General features: G+C 38.1%; 1 protein-coding gene and 1 non-coding gene across 9 annotated transcripts in view; both read right to left on the bottom strand.

The window, feature by feature from the left end:
* LOC107227788 (collagen alpha-2(IX) chain) overlaps positions 1 to 22,258 on the bottom strand; it is a 96,430-nt gene that overhangs the window by 50,428 nt on the left and 23,744 nt on the right. For 7 of the 8 annotated variants that reach the window (XM_046734853.1, XM_015669032.2, XM_046734852.1 and 4 more), the window contains exon 2: positions 11,204 to 11,298. In XM_046734853.1, the coding sequence (XP_046590809.1) occupies positions 11,204 to 11,220 (17 nt within the window). In that variant the 5' untranslated portion in view covers positions 11,221 to 11,298. Of the gene's footprint in view, positions 1 to 11,203; positions 11,299 to 16,340; positions 16,594 to 22,258 lie in introns of those variants that run through there. The other variant, XM_046734854.1, reaches the window with a different exon arrangement.
* Trnar-acg lies at positions 8,973 to 9,045 on the bottom strand. The gene has a single exon. It is a non-coding gene; the product is annotated as a tRNA-Arg (tRNA).

Below are 22,258 nucleotides of genomic sequence, written 5' to 3'. Positions count from 1 at the left end.
TACTCATCCCTGAAATTCAAGTTTGATCGAACCGTGAGCCAGCGAGCAGGACTACACATTTGATTCAACCATCAACGCCAGCAAAGCAGAGGATTTTTTAAATGTCACCATTCGTAATAAGTAAACTGCAGTTTGATCAAAGTTGAAATCTGGGTGTGAAAATATTCAAGTTTAACAATACTTGTCGAGGAAAAAAACTAACAAGAGTAGAATTGCCGTTGAAAAATGATCCGGATGCCCCCGTTCAACAAACGACTAACTCAAAGTGGTCTTTGAGTCGTTTGACCACAGCAAAGCGAGCTGCCAACTTTTGAGTAATGGTGCACGCCGTAGTTCACGCCAACGCCAGTGTACGTAGATCCCTTTTGTAGACTTCTGCACTTATCTACAAGTATATAACGTATGGCCAGTCCGTAACATAAGAAACACGTTGGCAGTGACCCGGTGCTTGGTATTATATGTATATATAAACCTTAAGACAGTTGACAATGTTGATACGTTGACGCATATACTTTACCGTAATAAGCGAACGAGTTTGCTGGCAAATCAAGATCCTAGGTAGCGGTGGTCGTATCTCTAAAGCCGCTTGTTAGTTTTGTTTAATATAATTTGCGTGATCAGGAACCCTGGTCAGTTCACACTACCCCTAAAATTAGAACGAAATCTAACGAACTGTTTAACAGTTATTGAGCATCCACGAAGACGATGGTGAAATTTTTCTTCTTCTTATTCTTCGTGGCCTTTGTAGCAAAACACCAACCTATCGACTAAGATTTTAGACAAAGCAATTGACAAATCAATTTGAAATTCGTAAGGTGAGTTCGTACCATCACGGATAAGAAAATTATCTATCATTTTGTAAAAATGACGACCACGATTTCGGTCGAATGGCTACACTTGCAATTTGAAAGGTAGTTTCACATCAGCGAATCAATTCGTTCATTTCATTAATTGAAATAACCATCTTTCAATATCTTGCCCAATAGGTACTTGCTGGTTTTTTGACATTTGTAATGTCTTTGTAATATCAATTATGTCCTGGTTAACGTATTCGTACAAGAAAAGAATTTTTTTCAAATTTTGAGGCAACACTATGAACCCTTCAGATACGGAGAAATACAAACCAGATTTGGTTACGACCTTTTATTGGCAATCAATCAGATCGATGATTGTCAAATTTCTGAAGAATATTTGTAAATTGCAATCGACGATTTAGTCATACTGAATGGGCACTAAATCTGTTGTAAAAAACTTAGCCTTACAGGCTAATGTAGAATTTGAAATTCGTGGCAATTTGAATTCAGATTGCAAAGATACGGTTGATCCGTATGAGCCAATTTTCACTGACGTCGATTTTGTCATCTTTAAAAATGCCCTACACGTCTCGTAACGATTTGTTCGGTATAATTGAGTTTTGGGTACTCTAAATTCATCACCCAAGTATTCAGGATTGAACGAAATTTCCATAATGTAAATTCCGAACGCTTTCTCATAATCTGTACGACTTGGTGTTGCATAAAAACCGTGTCACTCAATGTCAGCTATGTGTAAAGGAAAACTTCAACCCACGTCATCTCAGTACACTTGTAGGTTTGTATTTCTTTTCCTCCAAGAGTTCCTCTCCCACAATCTAACTACAGCCCTGTGATACATGAGGAAATACCGATACCGTGTACTTTGATAGAGACATCGTTGCAGAAACAGAACTCCAAGTTTAGGACAATCAATTCTAATTTACATTTTTCAAACCTAACCCACGTTATTGTCATCGGTATCTACATTCTGCGATCACGTGTGGGTTCAGGATGTGCTTTACGAATCATTCACTGTCGTTATACCTATGTATGTTTTATACAGTGCAGATGGGATCGATTTGGTGTTTGGGTGGTATCTGTGACTTGAATTATTGCTTCCCCGTTGCTAGAGAGTTTCAAGATCAATAAAAGACATGGCTAGCAAATGTCCGTGACTTTTAACAGAACCTTCCAAACTTTTTAAGCCCTTCTCATTCACGACACGTTTTCAGTCAGATATCATTTAGTCAATAGATGTTACGTTATCCAGTGCAGAGGCCTTTGTGGCAAATTAGACGTTCTTCGCCCATGGATAATAGATCGAGGTTAAAATGTCGCCAAAAACGTCAAAAATCACAATGATATTACCGATCTCTCTGTTGTGATAGACTCCGTAAGAGGCAGTGAACAAGTTTTACTAATACTCGTTTTGTAAGTCCACACTCGTTATTGACACCCACATAATTGTTATATCTCCGTAATAAAACAAAGATACTTTAAAAGGAAATTCCAATAAATAAATACACGACACCTACCATGTACCAGGAATGGTGTCCGTTGCTATTAATGGTTCTCGATGGATACTTATGGAAATGAAGAATATTCTGAGAAGACAATTACGCTAATGAATTTAAACTTCAACTGCCAATTATCGAGGCAATGATAGACGAGAACTCACTTGCAGTCCAGTTAGATATTGACGGTATGTAGAAATTTATAATGATATAGAAACGTAAGAGTAACAGAGTGTTATTCAAATGAATGAAAATTTCTGTACTTATGAATTACACGCAGGCCTAGAATTCTCGGAAAATTGATGCCTTCAGGTATTCTACATGTATGTACTTTACATTACACAATTTTTACCAAGCACACCCGCTTCAGTTTCCTTGTACTAGAATATGAAAACTGGTGATTCGTTGTCGCAAAGCAAGAAAAGAAAACGTAGCCATGAACGAAATTGGTTTAAAAATTTATGAGCAATATTAAGCACCCATCAATAACAATTTATATATGTTAATTAAATTCTCGTTGTACAATATATACCTATTTGATTGGAACTGTTATACGGAGAACTTTTTCACGGCTAGAAAGTGCTTATAAGCAAGACGGTAACTAAAAATAAAAATATCCTGACGGAAACGTGCTGTAAGTAGGGGTGACCGGAGAAACCCGCCAAAAGATTTTTAACTATTTCTTTTTTAGCAAAAACATCATCAAAAGTTACAAATGTTACAAATTAAGTTAATGGAATATAATTTCCTAGTCAGGATCGTCGTCAAACTGAGAATCATTTTTTATAGTAAATTGACTTGTTGTAGGTGGGATTAACAATTTTGTAACTTCCACAGTTAAACTGCGCATTATTTTCTGGGGTAACTCACAGATACTTGAAATGTACGGATCAGATGTTACCATGAGCCGATTGAAAACATCTTCCATTGTTTTTGGTTTCAAATACATTCGTCATGAAGTTTCTCGAACACTTTTGATGTCTTTGTTTCTAGCTTCTTGAGCAGCTTGGGATATGTGACCCATGGATTGCAATATGGGGCAAAGAGGTAGGCATATAATACCATGGATATAATTTACTAAATATTCGCGCAATTTCCTCCGCATATTCTTGAAATTTATCAGTACTCCCCTCACGGAAAAAAATCCTGAATTTATGGGTGTAAGCCTCAAAATTTAGGGGTTTACCCTGAAAGTTGAGGATAAACCATAATTAATGGAGGGTTTATCTCCAACAGTTGGAGATTAATCCTCAACAATTGAAGGTTCATCCCCAAGAGTTGAAGGTGAACCCTCGATGTTGAAGGTGAAGCCTCAACGTTGACGGTACACCTCCAACGTTAAAGGTAAACCCTTAACGATAAAGGTTAATTCCTAGCAATTGAAGGTTCAATCCCCAAGACATGAAGGTGATTCGTATCTCCAAAATTTAACTGATGGTAAATGTGAAGGTGAACTATCAACATTGCGGGGACTGTCCCCTGCAATCCCAAGGGATACACCTAACTCTTCTTGAGGGTAAACTATAAAATTTGAGTGTCAACGCGAAAATATAATATGTAAAAGATTAGTGGTGAACCCTTGATTCCATGGCAGGGTAACATAACCCGTGAAATTACCAAGGTAATTCTTATGATATTCGTTGAAGTTCTATTATTCTCAATAACATCTGAAATGATCTATGTGTATATTATTTATGGTAAAACCAATGATTCAATTTGAATTCAACTTTCGAGCAACTCGCTGGAATTAAGCCATCGCATTGTATAGTATAAGGATCACTATTGATATTCCATTTTACTTACCCTGCATGCCATTATGCAACGCTCCAAAAGAATACTACTTAGTTTTTTCAGGGTTGAAATTATAAATCACAAACTACACTATATATGGGGATTCCCACGTCAACTCGGTGAATCAAAAACATTGACTCTCTTCGATTTTCTCACTGATTTTTTATATGACAGTATTTGGAAATTATCTGAAAATTAGCGAATCCAAATGTTTTATGTATTTTCATGTAGTGTATGCACATTGTACATGTACGCATACATCTTCATTATAGTATAATAATGAATGGAATGCATTGCGTATAGATAATTCTTCATGGCTGTATGAATTATACATACGTACATTAAATTTTATTTACGATTATTTTTGTGCGTGGGGATACATTATACCCTCCTTCTATATTAAACGCGAATTCGTATAGATATACAAGAATTTAATAATGTTAATATATCATTTTCGTGGCATTCAATGATAAAAATCAATATCCAAATGCATATATAATAGATGTATATGATTGCCTCAAGATATCAAATGAGAAATAACCAGACAACTTGTTGATTAGTCAGTTTCTATTGTATTTACTAATGGTGTGTAATGCACTTTTGTAATACCGTTATATCTATAATCCCAATAAAATGACATAATAAGATCTTGATTCGAGAAGTCATTCAAAATGAATCCACGATTGGGAGGTTCACCCTCAACTTGGAGGCAAGCCCTTGATTTGGGGGTTAACCCTCACTTAAGAGGTAAGCCCTCAACTTGGGAGTATACCCTCGACTTGGAGTAAACCCTCGACTTGAAAGTAAACCCTCAACTTGGGAGTAAACCCTCGACTTGAGAGTAAACCTTCGACTTCGAGGTTAACCCTGAATTAAGGGGTACGAATTTACCCTGTAGAGTTGAGTGTTATTTTGGGTGTAAAATTGGGCGTTTTTTCCGTAAGGGTAATATCATGACCACTGGAAATAGCCTGCAGAATAACCTACAATCGTTTGATTAAATTTTCGTTGACCCCCGTTATCACAGCAAACACATTTGAGTTTCCGAAAAAGCTCCGAGGTGTATTGCCATGATTGGTACTGGCGAATCCAGGCTTTGGATAATAAACGACGAGTCCTAATTCCCTACGGAAACCCTTTTGAACAACTCTCTTGCTCTCTTATATAATCCGTTTGCCTTTCTCAGTACGTGCCTGCAATTGTTTTAATTTTCAGTTTGTAGGACAAATACAAAAAGCATTCGAAAAACCGTATCCATGCATGCAATGCATATATTCCGAACCTGAAATTGTCCTCGTAGACTTTTCTTTCTAGAAGAGTATCAAAGTCATTAGCGTCATTAACATCTTTGAATGTAGCTTCACATAAGTAGCAACATAGAGAAGAACTCATAGATGTAAATGCGTTGCAAACTTTCCCATCGATCATTGGTTACATCATTTCAAATTCAAGTGAGATATCGTTCTGATGTAGTATTATTTCGCAAGGAACAAATGTCTTTTATATGATCTTCGATGTAGCGTTCTTCGTTTACTGTCGATTCTGTGTTTTCGTGCAACTTTCGAAGCATCCAATTGTCCTGAGGAGAGAAGGCTTATTTGAACAGCATATGACGACTCGTTCGTAGTCAACGTTTCACGGACTTCTTCTTTCCACCATTCACTTAGTGACTCAAACTACTTGGAAGGGTGACCACCTTTATTGGTTGATGTCTTCTGAAAAGTAGCAGGTACGGGAGAGGACACTTGCACATTAACCCATGACATATATTTTTTGTAAAACCTTTTCTTTTCCCCTACAGACCGATTGCCACATTGTTCTCAATTTGTTAAATAACGTTGAAACGGACTGCCTCATATCTTTTGGTATAAGCACTGAACGTCCACTCTTCTCGGAGATTTGCAATTCAAGGTGTTCCAATACAGTAAGCAATCTATCCTTCAAATGACTTTTCACCATGTTGAAAACCTCCTTCCGTATAAAGAGTAATACTTCCTTACTAGACCCTGTGTAACTGAGCTACATAGAATTTAAAACTGATTTGCATATGAAAACTTCAAACATTTAACGTAGACTATAACGAATAAAGTACCATGTAACTCATTTAATAAACTACATTTTTTTAGAGCGATTTTATTTCTATTTATCAGTTTGTTTTCCAATATTGAAGTCACAAAAACACGTCAACGTAATATTTATTCATCTAATTTATGACAGATAAGACAATAATACTTATTTGTGCGCACCCGTTCAAACTGTGCACAAATTATGAAAAAAAATCGTAACAGCCAAAGGAGCAGGTGGGAACATCCGATTTTTGTTGATTTCGTAAGCTAATAAACTCACCTGAAGCCCTGAATTTGAATCGTTGTAAGAAATGTTTGAAAATGGTACTTTTTATCTGTTTCAAAATACAAGTGTTTAAATGTATATCGTTTTTGAGACGGTACCGAACATGGCCGTATTTTAAGCGGTTAAACAATACTTTTAGATTGAACTACTACAGAAATATTTTCTACATATCTCCAGGAGCCGAGATCATCTTGAAAAATTGAAATAGTACAATTCACTCTTGAGATATGGAATTTTGAAGTTTACTTTTTTTGGTTTGTGTTCTCGCGCGACGCACTATCAACGAAGGTTGAGTTTGAACTGAAGTAGCAAGCCAGGCAGCGGGGTGCAGAGTTACCAACCCTCTGGTGGCTACAGGTCGTACTCAAAGTGAAAATGGACCATACTTTGAAATTTCACAACCGTACAAAGATTTCGCGGTGTACATTTTTGCTCTTTATATTTTATGGTCGTATAATTACCACGATTTTGCTTCCTTTCTCAAGGACCAGATAGGTTTTAACCACATTATTGACATTTTTACATTCAACAATTTTTCAATCACACGAAGCAGTTGCTGGAGACTTGTAGAAAACTTTATTTTTTTTATTTTTGAATAAATAATTACAAACATACAACCAGAAATGTGAATTACTGGGACAGTTTCTTTATACTTTTGTACTTGATTCTTTTGCATAGGCCAGCCAAAAAATTACTTAAATTCCTACAACTTTTCCAGGACTGTACATTTAGCGTGAGGTCGAGCAACTGGACTGTATGTCCGTACAAGAGACGAAATTACAGTACAAATACGGTCCTGACCGTATGGTTGGCAATACTGGCGGGGTGACACTTAATGCCTTAGCATAAGACCCTTATTCGACAACCCATTGCAAAACATTACCACCTGAATCAAGCTGGGTGATGAAGTAATCAAAGCTTAGTAGAACTTTTGAGTTCTCCTCTACGTTTGTTGGTAACACAATTTTTTCGCAGCGCACTCTTGAGATAGAAAAGCAAACGAATCTTCATTGTTTGTTATTATTATTATTATTATTATCAATGCTACCACTTTTACTAGTCAACTTCCTTTTCAACATTAATTTTTATTTCTGTGGTCATAGAATGTCATAAGCTCTCATATAAGAAAGTGGACGGGGAAACTTGAACCACCCCGCTGGAGCCAGTTTAGAACATACCACCTTCTCCTTCGAGGTTTGAACGCACTAATTATTTCTTTACCAGACCTAATAGTCAAAATTCGCTGAATCGAATTTTTATGCTTCGAGGTTTAGTCCGCTTTTTCAGGACTTCGTCCCACTGTGCGTCCACTCACTTTAATAAACGAAACACTGATGAACGATAGCAAATTAACGATTTATCAGCATGCGAAGGTATATTTATATTTGATACTGGTTGCTAGACTATAATAACTGATTACTTTTTCCAACAGCAGTAATTTGATACACATCTTTTCGTTCCTCATATCATTCTCATAGCTAGATAATCTGCGAACTAGCAAAACCGCACAAGTATAAGGTATAAGGTTTTGTACCATGATCAATCATATTGTTACAAAGGGTGAAATCACCCGTCTTGCCCCCTTTTAATGATCCAGTAGTCATCATAGATAAAAGAAGTTTATGAACCTCTTATGTCTTTAAAAAGAATAAGGTTGCTGCGTCAACCAACATTATTGTAAAAACAGTCTTGTTTCAGACTTTAAATTAGAAACACGTTCTCTGCTATTAAAGGTTTTTCACAACATTTTATTTGCACCTATAATTGGTCTCATTAAATAAGCTTACGAATCTTTATTAATTTTTGCCACGTCTTAGAACGTTACAATATATTTTATGGAGGCATTAAAGATGACACCTAGGTTGACTGATTAGCCGCCGCTCGTAATGTCAGATACTCTTCAATGACTCATGACTACGGTCGATATTTTATGACAAGATAGAAGGAGGATATATTTAAGGGGGTGCCCTGGTGGATTTCGACGCTGACTTATATATCTCCAAATATCAAATCCCAAGGTTTTCAAACGCGAGAATAGGTTTAACCGCCCCATTCTATAAACAATTCTAAACAAAAACATCCCGATACATTTTCATGTAACGCAGAAATGAACAAATGGCACAAATTCTACGAATTTACAAATGCGATTTTGTAGAATCCGTGCCATTTCTTTATTTCTGCGTTAAATGAAAATGTATTGGACTGCTTTTGTTCAAAAACGCGTATAGAATGGGGCCATCAAGCCCTTTTTCGCACTTGAGATACAATGACTTCGATATTTGGAAATATATACGCAACTTCGAAATCGATCAGGGCACCCCCTTAAGCCAGATGCATGGACGGGCATTCGTGGCTAGGTTATGCACACATGCCACGAGACAGATGACAATGAGAGACACTAGCTACTTAATTTGTTGTTTACCAATACGCTTTACCCCATGTCCTATAACACCTCGTTTATTCTGCAGTTTACAGCAGTGAAACACCGAAAGTGTGAAAGGAGGAGAAAAAAATTTGTGCTCGATCCTGCCAGGATTCGAACCTGGAATCTTCTGATCCGTAGTCAGACGCGTTATCCGTTGCGCCACAGGACCGTGTTACATGATTCTTCAACTTATGCAACGCACTTGGATTGCTTTTTCATAAATATCCACGATTTCCTCGAAGGAATGTCAATATTTATTTTTGTTACAAGTGAAAACTAATGAAATGGCGGTCTCTATGCTGCATGAATTTCGGATCATTGATTTCTGGCGATGGAAATAACATAACGAAACAAAACTTAAGTAAAACGTACTAATAAGTCATATTCAAGAAGGTTTGAAGAAACACTTGATTAGTGTGCACAACCTACGAAAATCACCCACTTAACCCTGTATGTTATAAGATATACGAAGAAAGGCCAGACTTGCTAATAATAGCGCTTCATTGCTTCGTGGGTAGAGAAAATACCGTAGCCTGTGACGTAATGTTTTCAGTTTGATTGTACATGACCACTTACGTGCTTGCGGGTCATTTTGTTCTGAAATTAAAAAGTTGAAAATCCTTGAATAAAGATATTATAGTGTGAAAGATAAAATGTATTACTTTACTTCATTTTACTGGCACGTAGCTACCCCATAAATATATATTTTAAACTGCTGTAGCAGTAATCATTTGTATATTAATTCCTTTCCCGCCTACATGCCTATAGGCATTCTAATGAGTCACGGTATATTTTCATCCCGCAAAAAGATATATATAATGTGCTTATTTTGCGATCTCTTCCTCTTCTAAGCGGCACTTGACATTCCTGCATTAAATTACTATCAGTGCCTACTCCTAACAAATTACGAATCAAGCTGCTACCCGTAGTCACTTGAATTTGTAATTGAATCCCATAGTCAAAACACTGCCATGCAATGTGACTCAAAAATCAGAAGAACAATGCGCAGGCTTCATGTCCACGTGTCGTTCGTTATTTTGTTTCGTAGCTTATCGACATTGACGTCGTAAGTCTAAAAATTCTCGTGAACCCAGACATGTGGTGCACTTTTGTGCTTATACTCCGAATGCAAACGTCAAACAATTCTGTTTATAGGTTAAGGTCAGCCCCAGGGTCGAGAGTCTGGAACGTGAAACAATGCTACAGACGTAGAAGTGGCACCAATCACCATAGGGAACTATGAAATCAGAACGGGGGCGAAAAACCTACAATACCGCTTAAAAATAGAACATGACACGAGGTATGTTAAGAAATTCTTCATTACAGAGAAACTATTTTAGCATAAGCCCGTTTTGTCAAAACTCAATTTTGTGACATTTTAATATCTACAAACATATTAACGAACACTTACACTCGATGATGTGCGGCACTGATTGTCCCATACCACACTGTCAACTTCATGTGATTATAAATAGCACAAACGTATCAAACAATTCACCCCTTTAGAATTCGAAGCGATAATCAGGACATAGCGTTATCATAATACAAAGAATCTGGTGGCCAGGTTATTTTCAATTATAAGTATATGAGGATATGTCCTGGGCATTGAATTGGACAGGAGAGGAGTGGTATCTTCCGTTGGAGAAGGAGGTTAATGCGAGGCAATTCATGGTGTTGTTCCCTTAGATAGAAAAGTAAATACCAGAGTAAACTGCAGCTTGAGTTAACAAAGTTTTGGAACAACCGCACGAGGACGAAAAACGATTACCAATTAAGAGATTGTGATAATTGCGATTCGTTAAATGTATGCTTTAAATTTGAAGCATTTTTAATAAGCGCACTATTTCGAATCATACACCATGATAATTCAAGTCACTCGCGTTCTTCCCAAAAATGATTGTGGGCTAAAGTATAAAAAATGTTTTTAGAGTAACCTGTGTAAAGTTAACGTAGTTGATATTTCAGTTTCACAGTTATGAGAATGAAACATTTCTGTAGTCCATACAACAATACACCAAACCTTATATGACTTTCATTTCGCTGAAAGACATCCACGGAGGTCTGTCCATAGAATTTCGAAAATAATATTATTCTACTGCACTCTAGTTTGTGCGTTCAGATATTATGAGTAAACTAGTTTAACTAGTACGAACAAAAGTAAACTTCCATCTTCAATAATGCAGCCCACAGCTAATTCGTGATCGCTTTATCTTTCAAGGAAATTGCTGCAGCGATTGTGACTCCGTTGAACCCGCCAGATAAAACACATAAATTTGAAAAACGTGTACCATAGTATCCATCAGGTAAGTTAATGATGTTTGTCTTACCTCCCAGCATGCGGCATCTTGACTCTCCCTCAATGTACGCGCTATGAAGCCAAGATTGTTGAAGCCATCATTACTCGAGGTTTACGTTTTCGTACCTGAAATGGAAAAATATAATATTCACGTATGATTTAAACATTGTTGTAAATTTGTATATGAATTTGACAAGCTTGTACCATCTTCAACCCGCGGTCTCAAGTTATTCTTTGTTCCGGTTTCGCTGCATACCAACAAGCTCAAGCATGTTTATAATTAGTGGCTCGCTTGCCACTTTTAGCTTCATCATATATTTACCGTGTATACAGATCTACGTAATGTGAACTCTTGAAAAAGATGAACAAAAGAAGTAAAGGTGCAGTTGGGTTAAGTTAGGTTGATGTAAATTCTATAGTACTAGTTCTAATCCTTGCTGACTTACCCGATACTCAATCGTCAGTTTTTAAAAACTGTCGTGCGATTTTTGTCCAATTACAAATTAAACAATTTACCAAATACCTGGAATCTGGATTCGATTGTCAATCGCGCAGATAAGCTAGCGTCTGAAATCGTATCATTTGGTATTGATTATTGTGGCGGACACCCGCCACCGGCAAGCCGGCGAAAAACCATAAAAATATTTTCGTTTCTCCATGTGTATCTTTTTCCATAGTTCTTTACAACTAACCTTCGAGTATCCAGGCCTCGCCTCGCTAGCCGAGGGCTAAGGGTTTGACCGCGCCGGAAATTTCCCTACAGGTGGCATTTATGGCGCAACGCGACCCTTGGCCTCGACTCGGGGGCGAGCCTGCACTTTTTCTTCATCTCTACCCCAGTCTTCGCCACGCTCTTGGCACATACTTATCTATCAACTCGTTTCGCTTATTTTCCCTGCCTTCCGCATTTTCTACTACGCCATCCGAACTGTGTAACCCGATTTTTCTGGCAATAAACAACTTGTAAACCATATTCTCTGGCGTCATACAGTAACTAACCTCCCGACAGCACCACAGTTATCTTCTAAGGGGCTTACAAAAGTGATTCATAACCAAGTTTCAACTCAATCTTATGTAGTAGTTAATCAGAACGAACCTTAGTAATTTGACGAACGTTAAGAATAATTAGCTCTGGAGAATTGATTTGTTTTAAAATAATCAATTGGTCGATATTAAAACATAGTCAATGAAAAGGAATAATTGGAAACACCATGGACAGAATAGCATGTAAAAATAACTTTGCGTGCAATAATCATTCAGTTACCTAATTTATATTTATATACGAAGTATACTTATACTTTTATCGATACAATGTCGTGAAATCAGGCGCGTAACAGAACAAGTCACACACTGTGACAATTCTGGCACAAGTCTTGAGACAATTAGCGAGTTTTCACTATTAACATAAGATCTCCTAAGTCGTGGAATACCTTCAATCTTTACAGTAAGCAAGACTCGGATTTAGTAGCTCGGTATGACTAGTTTCGGCAATTTATTGAAACGAGTTTCAGACACTCGGTACGCTGTGTTTCCCCCTTCATTATGTAGTGACATACGATGCACAAGTTCATTGTCCCAAGTGCTTCGGATTGTTACTCTACCTACAGAAGGTTTTCGCTACGTTATCGCTTTGTTAACTAGGGATGCCTTATTACGCCTTTGTTCTCGTCAAACTGACCTGGCGTAATAAAGAAGTATATACAGGGTGTTCCATTCGTACTTAACCATTGAACACCTCGAAAAACGAGGTTGTTACGACAACAGTTCGAGACAAAAATTTTGTGGCACCGGGGGAACAAGAGTTTGCATTGTTGGATTTATCCAGGAAGTAAGAGAGAAGAAGATGAAACTGAAGCCTGCGTGCCAGCAAAAATTACGCCTGTTTGGTGCAAAGTTAGTAGTACCGATTTTTTTCACTTCACCGCGTTCCTGTTCTTCGGTCGTTCGAAATATGTAAACCAGGCAGCTGTCAACACCTGGTCAACACTTAATAATCATAATATTTGAATGACCAAAGAACACAGACGCAAGAGTGGGAAAAATCGATACTACTAACTCTGCGCTGAAATCTGGTCCAGCTTTGTACTTCGGATTTTCGTCTCCTTCTTTCTTACTTCCTGGATTTATTACACGTACTACCACTTTCAGGAATTTTAAAAATGATACTTTAGAATAAAAAAAAAAATCGTCTTTTTCTCTGAAACAGAACTTGTAGCAGATGGCCAGGCGATTCTCAATATAAACTTTTTGGGTGCCTGATACACGCTATTCGTGAGATTTTGTGACGTTAAAGGATATATGAAGTTTGCAGCCTAGATTCAAAATTCACCGAGTATTACCGAGTCGGCTGACTTTTCGTTAGACTTCTGGAATTTTCACCTGACTTCGACAGTAGTTCTAAGGATTTAGTACGGGACATCTATTTATATAGCGCGAGCATGTTTTACGCAATTTTTCATGCGTGTTTTCCGTACTCAAAGTACCCGTTTCTGTGACGGCAACTGATCTCTATACTAACTGGATGGCTGACTAGCGTCCTCGGCCTGAGTCGATTAGATGCAGACAAAATCGACACCAGCGCTCCAACAGCTTAAACGGAACTAACGAATCACGTGGCTCGTAAAACTGACAGCACATAAGCGTTCCTGTAGGAACGGGGTTTTATTGTTTTTGTAAGGAAATAGAGAAAATACATTGGTCAGTGCATTTCTTTACGTAAGTATGTAATGAAAAACAGAGAAATATCGTAATTTTTTCCACGCTGTACCATGTGATTAGATCTGTTTCTGGTATGCTACCACCCACGTGACCAGTTAGTTTAGCTTCAGATATTGCAGCGCTAGTGTCGGTTTTTGGGGCTTTTAATAGGCGTAAGCTGTCGTGTGCTGGAAGTACAGGACACACAACCAGTTAGAAGAGAGATTAGTGACGAAGGTAGAGTGAGTCTGCAAATGCGCATGCACGGGGTACAGAAGAGACCACTTTTAAATCTGGATTTTTCTGTATTGTGCGCATGCGCTACCGCAAACCAATCTAACATTACGCAACCCTAACTACAATTTCGTACTTCGTGAAAAAATACGTAACATACTCTTGATGCATAAAGAATTGTGTGCAACGAGGAGGAAACTATCGTTTCGCCTCGCGTATTTGCAATATTCGCGTTTGGCGCGCACAAGCATACTCGTCTTCGGCTAGTATGCATGCTCACCTACGACTCATTTTGCAAACTTTTGCTCGGCCCCAAAACTCCGAGTTTGCCTCTTTGTTATATACACAATATACTATTTAACTTTTAGGTGCAAGGTTAACTTTATAAATCATTTCATTTCGAGAGACATGTTATTTCGATCGGAGTGCTTGATACAGTTCCTGCAAAGTGCTACGGTGTTCTCTAACAATAAGTTGAAAGATGAGAAGTCCTTAAGAGACAACACTCACATTTTTTCAAAATCCTATTGGTAAAAATATGGAATAAGTAGAAAATATTTTTTTTATAATGTCTGGCAAATTTTTCTCATTTCCTAACTATTGAGAACTCTGAAACTACGAGTCTTGACTAATTGGCTACTAAAAAACTTTACTTACCTAGTGAATGGAGCTTTGACACAAATTTCGAATAGCAACGTCTTTCGGCTTAAGATCTGGTAAATCTATATTTAGGTAAAGCTTCTAAAGCAAAGTTGGCTTATTCAAAAGTATATGTACTTTAACGTATCAAATACTTATCAGAACTAATTGTAAAAAACAATAAGGATCTCCAGAACGTTTTGGGGAAGTGTTATACCCATCATTTTTCGTAAATTGTTTTGTCTACTTCACGTATCCAATTTTAGCGCTACGTTTGTTTACATAGATTATAATCTAGTAAATACACAGTGCGCAGGAGTATAGTATTACAATTCTAGAAGTCGCTGTAAAGATAACATTCGCCTACCGCAAGTGCCGTAAACACGGCATAACAAACTTATCGCACGCTATATGTAAAATGGTGTTTTTCGATACTAGTGCGCGAAAGTGGCAATGCCCGCACAAGCGTGAAGGCGCAGCACGAGCCCGTAGACGAGTTGAAAGGTGAGTGTGGCGCACTCATGCGAGATAGGCATTGCCAACTTTCGCGCGTGTATCGGACTCTATTTTTTGCTACACCTGTAATGGAAAGTCCGACATACACGATTATATTTACACGAAACCACGGCACGATGTCTGTTCAGTGACGATGTCGAGCACGGCAAAATGTGACAAACTATTCCATCGGTGGCGCTAGTGCAGCTGTTTGCGAAGTGCGCAAGTGTGGATAAAAGCGCGACCGTCTTTTTCGCACACCGCTAGCAATGTGCGAAGGTTTATCTTATACCGCCGGAAATGTGCGAAAGTTTTTTGCTCACACCGCTAGCAATGCGCGAAAGTTTTTCCCGCACATGTATATAAAAGACTACTTTCGGTGCATGTAAATGGTGCATAAAAATGGACTTTCCATGCAGGTGTTGCAAAAAATAATTTTACGCATAGACTTTACCACTGAAATATACCCAAAATGGAACACGCAGAAGTCACTTCGAGCGTGCCGCTTTGGCGTGACCTTGAGTTATCCTCACTCTTAATCTAGTTACCAAAAAATGTAAAGCCTTGTCTCACCGTGAGTTCAATTTCGTGTCTACGCGTTTAGCTTGTATTTTACCCAGCCGGGCTTGTGTCTCTGGACATCTTGATTGCCCTTGATAGACTTCTTTCGAATTATATCACATTCGTTTGCATCCCAAATCGAACTTTCCTTCGCAGGTGTTAAAAAAATAGTGTGTGTCTCGCGTACGGATGGGCGATATCTGACCCGTGTGATTACAGCTCTCGCCTTGGCAAATGCTACAAACCGCCCACTCGTCGAAAATCACCTACTTTCCACACTTGTACCACAAGATACTATAGCTACATCACTTTATCACTGTTTCAATATGAAAAGTGAGAAAAATTTCACTATAATGCTACTGTATAATCTATTTATTTATTTATTTTTAGAGTTTACTCCTTAAGAAACGATTTGAGTTATAGGGCCCGGTACGGAAATTATATGAGGAGTAAAATCAAGTGTAACACGAAAACTTGAGGCGTTATAGAAAGAGACAAACATATATATTGAACGTGCAAAAGAATGAGATGGAATGCATTACACAGCGTATCCTATACTCGGGGTCTCCTCTTTGTGCGGTGCTTCGTATAGTCCAGCAGAATAAAATAAAGTTCTATTCAGGAATAACGTAGGTTAGCCGATTTTTTTATAGGTTCATCACAGACGGACGAACATATTTTCACCTACCCCCCAAAAAGTTAGGTACGGATTTGTCCGTAACGATTGTTTAAACTTTTGAGACCCCACATTTTGTTAAATAACGTCTTTGTTGTGGGTCATACACGAAAACTGTTGCAACAAAAGTTGCTAAATAGATGGCTAATAACTCTCGGTCGTACGCTCCGTACTTCTGCTCGGCTGTGCTGAGCTTCTTCGAAAAGAAACCCAATGGTTGCCAATCTCCCTCGACGCGTTGCTATAGTGCTGCTCCCACGGTGAAATCTGAAGCGTCGCAGACGATTGCGAGTTCGGCGTCGCTTGCGGGATGAGCTAGCAACGTGGCTTGCGCTAGGCTTTCCTTTGATGCTTCAAAAGCCTGTTCAGCCTCCGTGTTCGACTTTACCGGGGTTCGTCCCTTAGCGTTTCCCTGAAGAAGGTCGTTCAGGGGTGCCTGCAGGTATGCAGCCTTGGGTATGAAACGACGATAGAAGTTTACCCAGGAATTGTCGTAGCTGTTTTGCAGTTACGGGCTTTGGGTAGGTGCGGATGGTTTCAACCTTTTCCGCCAGCGGCCGAGTGCCCTCGCCGGACACGCTATAGCCCAGGAATTTTACTTTTACTGCCCCGAAAATGCATTTTGCTGGAGTTGCCAGCACTCCGTAGCTTTTCAACCGCCTGAAAAGTTCCCCCAGATGTTGAAGATGCTCCTCTTCTGTCCGTGAGGCCACGAGGATATCGTCGATGTACACGTAGCAAAATAAACGTTGAAACGTCTGTGCTGCGTTGCGTAAGCCGAACGACATGAATGGGAATTCGTACAGGCCGAATGGAGTCGTGATAGCTGTTTTCGGAACGTCTTCTTGTGCTACGGGGATTTGGTTATACGCTCTCACCAGATCTATTGTGGCGAATATGTTGTTCCCCTGGAGGCTCTGGGAGAAATCCTCGATGTGCGGAACCGGGTAGCGATCCGGAACGAGTTGATAGATACGTCTGTGCCAAGAGCGTGGCGAAGACTGGGGTAGAGATGAAGAAAAAGTGCAGGCTCGCCCCCGAGTCGAGGCCAAGGGTCGCGTTGCGCCATAAATGCCACCTATAGGGAAATTTCCAGCGCGGTCAAACCCTTAGCCCTCGGCTAGCGAGGCGAGTCCTGGACACTCGAAGGTTAGTTGTAAAGAACTATGGAATACACATGGAGAAACGGAAATATTTTTATGGTTTTTCGCCGGCTTGCCGGTGGCGGGTAACCGCCACAAGAAACTTGTCAATTCTGCTTGTTAATAGACGATTACACAATTGCGATGTAGCATTTTCTAGTTCTGTTGAAGAAGGCCTTACATCGATTTATTACTGCAGCAATATTCTAATATCGCAAAAGTTACACGAAAATCTGTCACAGATGACCACAACCAAAAAGGATAGTAACACATAATATAGTTTCTGTTTACAGTTTCGAAATTCGATTCGTTTGGACCCAAAATTAAATTTTTCACTTATGGTAAAAAGTGAAAAAAGTTGAAAGCTGCATTGTAACCACAGATGGAAATTTCCTTCAGTATAGCAAGTCTTTTAAAAACCACAAACGAATTCTTGTCAAGAATCTTTTACGAAAATTACAAGAAACTAGAACGGCAAATGTTTATTTTTTGTGTAATAAGAACAAATTTTACTCAACTTTTAATTGCAGTGACAAGAATTCAGCAATTTACCGACAGTGAAACAAGTGGATTGAGTTGAAGGCAACAAAATACCCCCTTAGGTGTTTGAATAATTGTTATTTTTGAGACGTGCACACGTATAATATAATATTATAAGATAATGAATGATTAAAAATTTCATCTTAATAATTCCGGTGATCAAACTTTCGAAAAACAATATATCAACAACGAACCGAGAACAAACTATTTGACGGATAACTGTGTAAAATGTGCTTTTAAAATCTACACACATAACTAGACATACACGCAACTAAATGCTAACTTTTTGTAGACATGACAGCTGTAGATCAACATAAATCAGGAAAGTCAAATTAGAAATATCCCTACGAACTGTAGCTGTGCTTTCTATAATATGATACATTATACGATAGCATTAGAAGTATGCTCAGTTATTACCACGAAAAAATAACAAGGGATCGAGAGAATGCAGTGTGACAACCACGTTGGATTCGACGAAATTTTGAACTTGCTTCTTGCTACCTGCACTGACAAACAGGCACGAGCATGCTTGAACAGGTCGAGACTTGCTACTCATGTATAGTACGTGGGTAGTTCTTTTGACGCCTGACTCACTTTATGTGCTCAGGATCACTGATTTCTTCTTCTATGTATCTATTTATTCATAACGTCTAGACGTTCTATGGACAGTAGCACAAGTCTCCTTTTAATCATTCAATGAATTTGAGAACGCAAGAGATAAAAATAGAAGTAAGAGAATTGAATTACGAGTATGTTGAACTAACTAAAACATAAGGACGTTGATTATAATAGACTTTCAACTTACAATTCCCGAAATTTTATTCATTCTACTTATTGCTTGCTGTTGAACCCGTAGTAAACCCTACGTAATTGACTTCATCATTAGCTCTTACTGGCAGCTGTAGAAGACACTGTGGTACCAAAAAATCAAATTTCTAATGCAGTCAAATGAGCTTCAGAGGTTACCTTCCACAAGAATATCTACATTCGGTACTTTTTGATTGAAATTAAATCAACAAATAACAAATTTAAATAAAAATACAAAAGGGTCCTATTAATAATAATTGAACACGGAGCCAAGTAGCAACGTGCAATAATAACAATAATTTTTTAGTCGTTCTAACGAGTAATTCAAAGTGTACAGTATATTTTGTTACGGTGTATGGAAATTGGATTCAACCAATTTCGATAATCGATTAGCAACTACGTATACCGAAAGATATTTCAATGATTTCTCTATTCCACTAGTACCGTTGCCCATAGCTGTGGTCGTATGGTGATAGATATTTTGGCTTCACGTTTGAGAGGCCGCATGGCTTGAACACATGTATATAATACAGTCTCAAGTTGCAGCGAGTATGACTCCGAGAATATAAACCACGAAATTCTTCTTACAAATATTATTACGAAGTTTCATTTCCCCCCGAGTGATTTTATGTTTTCATTCATTTATTATATATTTATTTGAGAGATAACATCCATGGACGGAATATCGTAATTATAGTTCGGATTTATTCACTCACACCGAAATAATAACAGAATTGATGAGCATTACGTACTATCAAATAAGAAAAAAATATTGATGAAGAACGCACGTTACAACGAACCCAGATGCATCCATCTTATGAAATATGCATTTTCTTCGGAGCTCAATCATTAATTCCCAATCGGCATAGACTAACCAATGGAAGTAGACAAATAGATCATGTGGAACGCATTAACAGCGAAGGAAACGGAATTGCGGTTTCTATAAATCTCTAATTGTAAATAAAACTTGCAAGACGTTCTGCCGTCGCACAACCCATCACAGCACAAAAATGCTTGACGCGTGTGTTCCTCGGCAACAAACTCACGTAGATATAATACGAAAACTCAATTATACATCTATCGTAAATAGTATGCGCCTCGAGGTGTGACGGTCTCTCCCTTTTCGATGAGTCATGTACAGTCGGTACCGATTATATTACGCTCGAAAACAGCGTAAATAATTTTGAAAACAATCCAGAAAGTGTACAATAACAATGATGTAGGAAATATCCCTTCTAGACAGACGAGTGTGTTTGTGATTTTTCAAAACGTTTTTCTGGGTACATCTATTTCACGACCGTGCAACAACTTTCTACCTGAAAATATATTTGGCATAGAAAAGAAAAATTGTGATCTCGTTTTTATTTACATTGTTTGGGATATTCCTAAAAGTTTTTTTTTTTTCAGCAAAAATGTGTTTTTATAACATGAAAACTTGTCTGATCGAAGTTAAGGGAGCTTTCCAGTGTGAAATTTTCAAAAAATCGATTTTTTTTTTTTTGCTTTATCGAATAGTATACACTCTTCCGAATATTCCCTGAAATTTTCATGCCGAAATTCAGATTATTTCGGTTACTGTACAGCATTTTTTGGAAGAAGGCAAGGGAGCGCTACAGCTGCCGCGTCGGCCGTCTGCCCGTGCGACTGTTATTTCTATTGTCTCGTTCCTACCTGCACGTACATGAACTTGGCTCGCCAATTGTCGAAAATGTGAATTCGGACTATTGCATAATTTGCCGTTAATTAGCCGTAAATTAGTCGCGCGACTTATTTTTTTGCGCACTCAATTTTCAAAAAAAAAGCGGACGGCGTGCTAAATTCTTGAAAATCAATCAATCACTGTGTGTGGCAACTAGCCCCAAAGCACGTATTCTGCGGCAAGCAGATAGTAGAAATCGCTACGCAGTGTGCTGTGTGCACCTTCAATGAAGGTTACGACCCAATTTTAAAAATTTTGGAGACGATGGGATGCACGATAGGGCCGAGCGCCGCAGATTTCGCCGCTAAATACAAGAATGCGCGCATCACCCAAGCAAACCGCCGGGCGTCCCTGGATAGCAAAGAGGCGAGGACAGCTCGTCGGATTGAACAATCCATTGAGCACGATCTTTTCGAAGAAGCAGAAGGGATATTGTATGGACCTGGCATCGCTGATTGACCGTAAGTAAACGATTTACCTAAAATTTCCTCACTTGAAACTTTGAACGCGTTTTTCTCGAAACAGCATTTTTCAAAACGGTGGCCAACTTGGAGGGCAGAGTTTTAAAGCTATCGAGTTGAATTTTTTACACAATATTCTTAACGTCATTGTTTATCGTGCTATGGAAGCTTTTTTTTTTTTTTTGACATCTTCCTATTTTTTTGTAAAAAAAACTGCCAAAAAAAAATGCTAAAATCGATACTTTTTGTTCAAACCGGCGCCATTTTTGCAAAAAAAAAAAAAAAGAAAAAAGCTTCCATAGCACGAAAGCCAATTATATACCGATCAATAATCTTTTTGTGTTTTTTGTCTCAGATCAAAATTGTGACCCCCAATGTGGCCACCACATCCAAGTGCATTTTCTGCAACAATTGTTTCATCATTTTTATAGATACTAATTAATAAATAAATCGATCTTTAAAAAATTGTTTTGTATTCTTCAATACCCAATTAATATACAAAAAAAAAACCAGACCGATTAGATTATTTTTTCTTTAAAAAAAAAAATCGCGAAAAACAGCGATTTTTCGGGCTGTCACACTGGAAAGCCCCCTTAAGATTGATTTCCGTAAAATATTTCCAATTTTTCGGCACTTATGATGGTGTAACTCCCGAACGAATCGGAAGTCCATAATTTCCTTTGGAGGAAAACTTGATTGTAACTGGTCAAATGCAAGTAAAAAGTTTCAGGAAAATCGAAGCCGTCGCAATTCAAAAAATTTTGATTTTTTTTTTCGAAAAAATTTTAGAATTGTGTGGTTGGAAAAATTTTCAAATATTTTTTTCAGAAAGCTCGGACTTATTGACACATTTTATACTTGTATCATTTTGTGAAAAGAATGAAAGCTCTTGCAGAGCCAGTTGAAAAAAGTCTGTTTCGAAAAAGTTGAAAAATCGGAAAATTCATAAAATCTACACAGGTGGCCTAATCGAAAAACGGCCGAACACGTGTTCTTTTTTTTCGATAGACGAATTGAGAAAAAAATTGACACCAAGATCGGCGTCGGTGACCTTCACCGATTAGGTGACATGGTGTGGAATACCTCATACAAGTTCGTACATATCTTAACGCTTGCTTATCGTATTAATACTATA

This window comes from Neodiprion lecontei, chromosome 3 (genome assembly GCF_021901455.1).
Source record: "Neodiprion lecontei isolate iyNeoLeco1 chromosome 3, iyNeoLeco1.1, whole genome shotgun sequence".
Lineage (NCBI taxonomy): Eukaryota > Metazoa > Arthropoda > Insecta > Hymenoptera > Diprionidae > Neodiprion > Neodiprion lecontei.
This window is presented reverse-complemented; position numbering and strand designations above follow the sequence as displayed.